Consider the following 8,570-nt stretch of genomic DNA (forward strand, 5'->3'; position numbering starts at 1 on the left):
GCCGCAGAGCCCGGCCCCGGTTCCGCTGCCCCGGCCGGGAGCGTTTCCGCCCGGAAGCCGAGGGGCGGAGCCGCCTCTGCCCGCACCCGCCATGGCCGCGCGGCTGCTCCTGCGGGCGGTGGGGCCGCTCCTGGCCGGGGCCGGGCGGGGCGCCGGGCTCGGCACCGGGCTCGGCACCGGGCTCAGCACCGCGCCCAGCACCGCGCCACCCCCCGAAAAGAAGCGGTGGCTCCGGGCGTACCTGGAGCTGCAGCGGCTGCAGACACCTCCGCAGCGGCGGTAAGCGGCGAGAACGGTCGGGCGGGGCTCGGGGAAGGGGTGCGACGGCCCCAGAAAGGGGGTAAATCAAAATGGTTTGGCCCCGTCTGGTTACGCTGTGGAGCAGAATAGGTTGAGCTCCGCAGGTTGGCGTAGCAGAACGGGGCACGCAGACGGTGATGCGGAACCGACAGAGTCTGACCCCAGGGATTTAAATACTGGGTTTGATATTCAAGCTCAATTTCATTTCTCGTTCCCCTTCGAAAGGCGCGGGGCGGGTAACGCGTTCTGTTCCTGAGCTGGTTCCCTTTCCGCGCCCGCAGGTCCGAGAAGCCCAACTGGGATTACCATGCGGAGATCCAGGCCTTCAGCCACCGGCTACAGGAAAACTTCGCTCTGGACCTTCTCAAGACTGCGTTTGTTAATCCCTGTTACATCGAAAGCGAAGAGACGAGGCGCCGGCAGCTGGGCCTGGACAAGGACGCGATCGCTCTTCAGCTCCAGGACAACACCGGACTTGCGGAGCGAGGGCTGCGCTTCGCCCGCGCTTACCTGGCGCAGTGCTTTGAAGGCGCCTACCCAGAGTTACCTGCAAGGGGCATAGAAGCACTTGTTAATTTTCTTACCAGTCAGGAACTTGTCTCTTATGTGGCTCAAAACCTGTCCGTACAGGACCTGGCGCTTTGCAGGGATTTTCCTGCCCCACCAGACGTGCTGCAGAGGACGTTCCTCGCCGTGATAGGAGCCCTGCTGGAAAGCAGTGGGCCCGAGAGAACCGGGATCTTTGTCAGGGTAGGTTCATTAAATGGTGGTTTGTACTCGGATGGTGAGAGATCCAGGGAGGCTGGGAGGAGTTTGACAATACCTGTAAGAAGACAATTTAACAATGAGATCTGTTGGTTTTTGGTGGTGGTCAGCTGGGGTTTTGGGGGTTGGGGATTTTAGTGGGGGATTTTTTCATCAAGAAGGCTGATAAAGTACATAAAATCATGCACTTTTGGTTTATGATGGTGATATTTATATTTGCTGAAAGTTGCTAAGGGAAAGCATTATATTCCATGCACTATACTATCAGATAATGAAATTATTCCATGTGAGATTTTGTATGTCTTCAATTTAAAAAAACCCTGTTGTATATAAACAGGGATGAGTTCATAGTTTTGCATGTAGAAGTGCAAACCCCTGAAGATATTTCATACAGAAATATTTCTATTAAAATTCAGTGTGACAAAGTAGTTCTAGCAGCTATTGTTGTTTCAGTCATCCTTTTCACTTATTTTAGTTTTGCAATGGAGAAGTGTTTTTTAAAATATTCTTTCTGATACAAAACCATTGAGAGGTGTCTAAGAGCAAGGAGCAGTTTACAGACAAGAGAGTGATCCAGGCAGGTAAAAGACTCATAGGTTTGCACGTTCCCTTGTATTGTCACAATTTCTGTTGTCACAGCTCCTCTCTCAGGCTGGAGCTGTCCCTTCCCTGGGTCTGGGGCTGACTTTGCCCTGGGCACACATCTGTCAGTGGCTAAACCACAATCAGAGACTCAAGCACTGGGATGGGGCACTGAGGCAGCTTTATCATTCATTTCAGCAATTCATGGCCTCTTCATACTGTGTTTTTATTAGGAGACACCAAAAACTCAAGCCATTAATTGTAACTTCTAAGTATTCTTGTTTAGGACTTTTTGATTCCCCAGCTGATTGGAAAAGACCTGTTCGAGATCTGGGAAGTTGTAAATCCTATGGGCTTACTGCTGGAAGAACTGACCAAGAGGAATATCTCTGCTCCAGAACCAAGAATTACCAGGCAGCTGGGAGTCAGCACGGTTCTGCCAGTCTACTTTGTTGGGTTGTACTGGTTAGTGCAATATTAATTTAAAGTTAAATGTGTTTAATTGGAGGAGAGGGGAGGAGGGAAGATGGTCTTTTCTACTCGTGCTTTTCAGTCAAGTTGTTCCAGAAAAGAAACCTGATAGTAACTGCCATATAAAATGAGCCTTTTAAGCATTGGCCACAGCTCGCTGTATGTGGTGACACATAAACAGTCTCTGATTAAGGGCTCCAAAGGCTAAATGGGGTGTACTAAAGAGCCTGGATGTGCTTTGGGTGACCTGACACAGGAATTTTGGGAACAGCCTAACCAGGTGGCTTTGGAGGGATGACAGCTGTATCCAGGGCTTAGGCAAGCATAAAGAGACATCAGGGGAGGTGAGATGACAGAGAGAATCATTTAAGTTCCAGAGAAGCCTTTTCATTTTCAAATCAGCAGCACTGTAAACTGGGCCACAGGAGTGTCTGTGTCCAGGCAAGATTTAGGAAGTGCCAGTTGTCCCTGGTGGGCTTGTGTCAGGTGTGGTCAGTGCTTGTCCTGGTCTCTTTCCCAGGAGTGACATCACTCCTGAGGGGCAGAACAGAACCCACATCACTGCTCCTTTCCTAAAGGAGCTGCAGGTAAACACGTGGGAAGGCTGCCTTAACTTGCTCTCCTTTACCCTGCTTTGGTTTCTATACCTTCTAAGATGTTTTTTATAAAAAGGAAAGGAACTTTGATTATTTCTCTTTTGCCATGTGTGATGTCCCTTCTCTGCTCTTATTTATTGCCCATAGGTGTTTGTTAAACAGAGCTGAGCATGTAATTCATAACAGAGAGAGCTTCTCTGTCAGTCCTTTTGAAGCAGTTGGAAATGCTTCCTTATCGGGGGGGAGAAAAGACAAAAGCATTTCAGTTCCTGCTTAAGCTAACCAGAGTAATGAGTTGGCATATTTTTATCAGGGCTAACAAATGGAATGCTTTAAAGAGTCAGTGCTGTGTTAGGAACCTAAATGAACAGTGTTGTTCTTCCAGGAAATGGACACATTTCTGATCTGTTTCCATTATTGAATATATAATCACCTTTGCAGGAAAGACCAACAGAAATGTTTCCATTGTGTGTATATAGAAATCGGTTTTCACAGATGCTGGAGAATAAACCAGTCTGTTTTATTCACGGTACACAGCAGTCCTCAGGGTTTCATGATGGAAGTGGTTGTAATTTTGGTTTCTTTCCCCAAGTGATAAGAAGATCTTAGCTGAAGGCCCTGGTGAAACACTGCTGGCTGCAGAGGAGGAGGCTGCGCGCGTGGCACTGCGGAAGCTCTATGGATACACAGAGAACAGGAGACCATGGGATTACTCGAAACCCAGACAAGGATTGGCAGCTGAAAAGGCAATCAGCAGTAACTAGATGCTAAAAGACATTTCTGATTTATCTTAAAAATTGATGGCTTCCATGCTGAATATAGGTGTATTTGGAAAAGCAAAATACTGTTTGTTTTTCTGGTCTTCAATGCTTGAAACTTCCAAATCAAATATGGTGTTAAATAAAGTCTTTTCCTTTTGCACAATGTTTAACATTTGCGCATTTTTCTAAATGTAACGGAAGTGCCCTTATTCTGAATTTTTGCCTTTTGGCTGAGAAGTTTTTCTGTACATCACAGGAGATCATTTTTAGTGATGTTTAATAATGTGTGACAAAATCTCACTGTACAGAAAGAGGTTTCATGAGTGCTTCCTTAGAGGTTGTTTGGAGAGGACTGTTAATAAGCTGAGTTGAATTAACATATGCAACATCAGCCTTTGGATTGCATCTGGATTTGTGTGTCCTTAACCTTGTGAAAACATCAAGTGTGATGATGATCCTGACACTGTTGGGGATCCAAACTTCTGAGGTCTCACTGCTTTCCCAGAAATTTTATTTGCCATGCACATTGGTTTCTATTGTTGGAGCACACTCAGAGATTTTTAACATTTCTAAAAATGCCTCTATTGCAAAATGAGAAATAAGTGAAAATAAGGATCATGAAGGCCTGAATGTAAAAAAAATGGAGAACATGATTTAATGATAGGCTGGAAGATAAGCCTTTTCTTTTTTCCTCCTTTTTCTCTTTTTGGTACTTATCCTGTTCAGTCCATATACTTTCAGTTAAGCAGTCACATGACTGAAGTACTGGATTCAGTGAAATCAGTGTTTGTTTTGTTTGCAGCATCTGTAGCTGTTTTAATGTAATTCCAAATGAATGGAAAAACATGAATAACTCAGGTACCTGCATGATATTCCTGTTAAATGTCATAGAAACTCAGCATGTCTACTAGAGGGAAACAGATGTATGAGAACTGTGGCTCTTTTGGAACAATTTTCTTTAAAAGTGAGTGAGAGTCTATTACAAACTGGATTGAGCCCTGCAAGGAAGAAGCTGGACGTAGGACAGTTGTTCAGGAAGTGTCTCCTGCTTCATCCCATCGTGAGCACTGATTGTAAAAGACACCAGGTAAATAAATGTGCCTTCACTAATAGGTGGGAGAAAATCAGGCAGGTGGCCATTCATTACTGCTGTCCATTGCAACACATCCTTTGCCTTTGGCCCACAAGATGGATTTAGGGAAGCACACTTGGCAGCTAAAGGTCCTGACTGCAGCTGTGGCTGCTGGGTAGGTCTGTGCTGTGACAGTGAGTGCTGGCTCTGTCAACCCAATGGAAACAGATTTATTGGTGTTCTCAAGCAAAAGGAGTCTCCAGCACTCAGTGCCCTGCATCTTACCCAGTGTAAAACGCTGATGTGGCTGGAGAGCAGCGAGGCCTTCCTGCTGCCTGTGGCATGGGAGGTCACACAAGTGAGAACTGGAATACAAAAAGGAGGGCAGAAAGATCAGCCCAGCATAAAATATGCATAAAATTCCTTGTGTTAAGTGAAAAATTCCAGCTAGGCAATCTATTACCACTTACATAAGCAAAGCCAATAAGGTCACTAGATTCCAGGGGAATAATAGCAAAATGTGAAAAGATGGTAAAATTACTCATGCTATTTTTAGTTTTCAGATGAGGTTATTGCTCTTTACCTATTTTAAAAGGACAATAGTGAAGGTGGGGTTTTTTACAGCCAAAGTTGCCTACTATTTTTATATACATATTTATGTATTTTGAGATAGAGAAGTAAATTTCAGTCAGTTTACCTTTAAAAATAATTGAGATCTGTTTACTGTGTCTTTATAGTTTGGAATGTGGGCATAAGTACTAGGAGAAGTAGATTACTGAATGCTGTGCTGGTAAAAGCTGAGTGATACAAGATAAATCAATTTACTGTGTGGCATGTGTGGAATGTATTGAGATCAAATGGAAAGAGTTTGGGGACATGGAAAGAAAGGACTGGGTTTTTATAGAGGTGTGACTGAAAAAGGAGTTTTTATAAGAAAATGTGTCCTATATTCAAGTTTCTAAAGGTCAGAAAAGTATTTCATATGGTATCTGTGCTTTAATTTCAGACACTCAACATATATTTCAGGATTTACAGCTGTACTAGTGGGATCATTTACATACTTCAGATTACTAACTTTTTTCCTTGTTTTTTGAATCAGTAGCCATAAATCATATCTAAGTGATGTTAAAAGATTTGTAAGATCTACAGAAATCAGTATCTACAACATGTGGTGAAAATGGCAGCTCAGAAACATTGTTCATGAAATTCCATGGCAGTTTTGTCTGAAAAGTGCTTTTTGAGCTGCTTGCATTGGTGCTGAGTACAAATGCATTTATGTCTCTCAGCGGTTGTTCCTTTCACAGTCACATTTTATTTATCTTTCAGAGAGACAGTAGATTGAGCAGAGTGTCAATAATGACTGACAGAAAGGAATCAGGACAGTTTATTCTTCCAACCCATTGAAGAGCTCAGTGATTATTGTTACAAAAACTACGTTTGTAAACTCGCTAAACAGTAGGAAAGGCTAGTAACCTAAACTTGCTTTTTCTCCAAATGTTAGATAAATCCAATATGTGAATGGTCTTGGATTACTCTGTCGTGTACATCCTTTGTCTTTTTTTTTTTTTTTTAAGTGCTGTAGAAGTAATTTTATTTTGAGAAAGATAAGAGAAGTCCTATGCCATTGGTCCCAGCTAAGTAATTGGTGAAAAAATTCTTAATATGGTTTCATACACTGCTGTTAAGTTGCTTCTATTCTCAGTTTGTGCCTCTGCTCCTGTGTCTCAGCAGTTCAGTGATGTGACTGAGCACCCAGTCCTATCTCCTTGCTTCCAACTGCAGCTTCTGGTTTCAGTAACCAAATATTTTGTTACAATTTTCTCTTAACAAAAAAAAGTTCAGGAATAATTCTTAATTCTTACTGTGACTTAAAGGCAGGAGATGAAAACACAATTATTTCATAGTTACCTCTGTGGTAATTCAGAGTTTGAAATTGCTGGTGAAAAGTCAAAGCTTTTACTGGTTTATGACATTTATTTTTTATTTCTTATAATAATCTCTTGTGTTTTATCATAAATCAAAAACTCAAATGAGATGCTCTGGTGTTATGCTGCTATACAAAGCCATGAAGAATTCAAAACATCAAAAGATGTGTTGTCGTGTTTTGCAGGGCAGAGGGAGGGGATGATGCAGTACAGACATTAGAAGAGCCCTACTTTTTCCTTGTCCTTAACTTCACTGAGTGCTGTAGTAACTTGAAAGAGGCTCTGAACTATTTGGGTTCTCTTACATCAGAGCTTTGAAGTTTAATATTGAGAGATGCATTTAGTGTCGAGAAGCAAACACTTCTCAACAAGGACAGATCAGTTTTATCTTTCCAAATCGATTCCCCAGATGTAATAGCACTAGTTTTGCATGTTTCCCGTTTCAGCTTGCCTAAGAAATTAAAGATCCAGTGCCCACCAGTTGGTCAGTAAATAGCCCCTGTTGTAGTATGAGGCTGCAGAGTGGGAACAGCTGCTCTGTGTGACAGAGTCAGAGCATTATTGAAGGCCCTTGGTGATTCCTAAATCACAGGCACACTGCAATGTAGCTCTTCGTGGTGCACATAAAAACTGGGCTGCTCTTCTTTGGAAAAGGGTAACTCTAGGGAGAAGGTAAACATCATCATCCTTTTCTGCTTTTGTGTAATAAGTGTGATGTTTCGCCAGTCTGTGGCAGCTGTGCTGGGGGCCGTGCTCTTGAACGTACAGGTTTATATTAAAACATGTTAATTTTGGACACATTAAATCTTTTGCTCCTGTTGCTCCAGCTGGGGACAATTACAGAACCTCACTTTTCTGATATGGAAATTAAAATTTATGCTTTACCTCTGGAAGTTTTCATTGCCAGTCATGCTCACTTGTGCTTTATCAGAAGAAATTTTTATTTTATTGATGTAGAGGAATTTTGCATTTAATTCCAATGAGATTAAAATTTCATTGAGTTTTGAACATGCTTGAGAGCTCCCCTTTAAGGGGCATCTCAATAGCTCTGCAGTCCTGTGTTTTCCCTTAATTAGTCTGGGATGCTTACATAAATCAGAGCAACATTTGTTTCTCTAACTTGAGTAACATTTTTAGATTAAGTGTTACCTGACCTTTTTAGTTTAGTCCTGAAAGCACTCTTTTGGTTTAAAGCACCAAATTTTGTTACTTTATATAGGAAACCAAAATTAATGCATCAGAAGGTAGGCAGGTCTATTAAAACTGTAATTTTCCATAGTAATTTAAATAACCTGGCCAATGTTTACATAGCATTTCTGAATACTAAAAATATGCAACTTGCAGAAAAAGGTTCTAAAAAATGTTTTGATATCTGCCTTCAAACTTGACACTGTTTAATGCAAGTTGTTTCAGTAGACAATGGTGAGCTGTAGTCCTTTGCTCCTGGCAAGAGATTCCATAGTTTCATGATTCCCACATATTTTGCCAAATATTGAATCAAATCGTCAGTTTGTCAATGCCAGTGTATTTGTGGCTTTTTGTAGGCTGTACTGTGCACTTGGGTGGGGAGGAAAAGTGCCCCTGGCAATTTTTCAGCCTTAGAGAAGGGAGAAAATAAATACTTTTGACTGGTACAGGAGATCACTTTCTGAAATTATTAAGTTTGGAAGTTTTAAAATGTTAGACTCTCGCTTATTTGACCATTTCTAGAGAATGATGCCGCATAGCAGGTAGTAAAGGAGGATAGACCCACTGCCACGTTGATCTCTGAAGTAATGCAGGGGATATTGCCAGGTCAAACAATTAAGCCAAGTGGAATAAAAAATCAGTGTGCTTTCCTCGAGGCTGAAGGAAACATATGGGTGGAACACCACTGCCCTACATTAGACCTAAAGCTATGAGAGAAAATTCAGAGTAATTGGAGTTCAAAGATAGCATTCTGAAACCTGTTCTGGTGGAGTATCTCCTTCACAGAGACAGTTCTGCAAAGTTAAGAAAATACTGTTGAAACTAAGGAAGTGTCATAGGGTTAGTCATGTAAGAGGAGGATTAACCAGGGGAAGCATTCCCACCACCAGAGGGCAAGGATTTGTCTAAA

General features: G+C 42.3%; 1 protein-coding gene across 1 annotated transcript; it reads left to right on the top strand.

Annotated features, from left to right (window-relative positions):
* Positions 1–69: 69 nt before the first annotated feature.
* Positions 70–3,645, top strand: MRPL44 (mitochondrial ribosomal protein L44). The gene is made up of 4 exons (XM_082288053.1): positions 70–279; positions 582–1,050; positions 1,934–2,112; positions 3,307–3,645. The coding sequence occupies exons 1-4, from the start codon at positions 92–94 to the stop codon at positions 3,476–3,478; spliced, it is 1,008 nt and encodes a 335-aa protein (XP_082144179.1). The 5' UTR covers positions 70–91; the 3' UTR covers positions 3,479–3,645.
* Positions 3,646–8,570: the final 4,925 nt, after the last annotated feature.

This window comes from Coloeus monedula, assembly GCF_965178545.1.
Source record: "Coloeus monedula genome assembly, chromosome: 10".
Lineage (NCBI taxonomy): Eukaryota > Metazoa > Chordata > Aves > Passeriformes > Corvidae > Coloeus > Coloeus monedula.

Coding starts and splice junctions, on each gene's coding strand:
- MRPL44 (XM_082288053.1), top strand. CDS start 92: ATGGCCGCGCGGCTGCTCCTGCGGGCGGTGGGGCCGCTCCTGGCCGGG. Junction 1,051..1,933: donor GAACCGGGATCTTTGTCAGG/GTAGGTTCATTA, acceptor ATTCTTGTTTAG/GACTTTTTGATTCCCCAGCT. Junction 2,113..3,306: donor TACTTTGTTGGGTTGTACTG/GTTAGTGCAATA, acceptor TCTTTCCCCAAG/TGATAAGAAGATCTTAGCTG.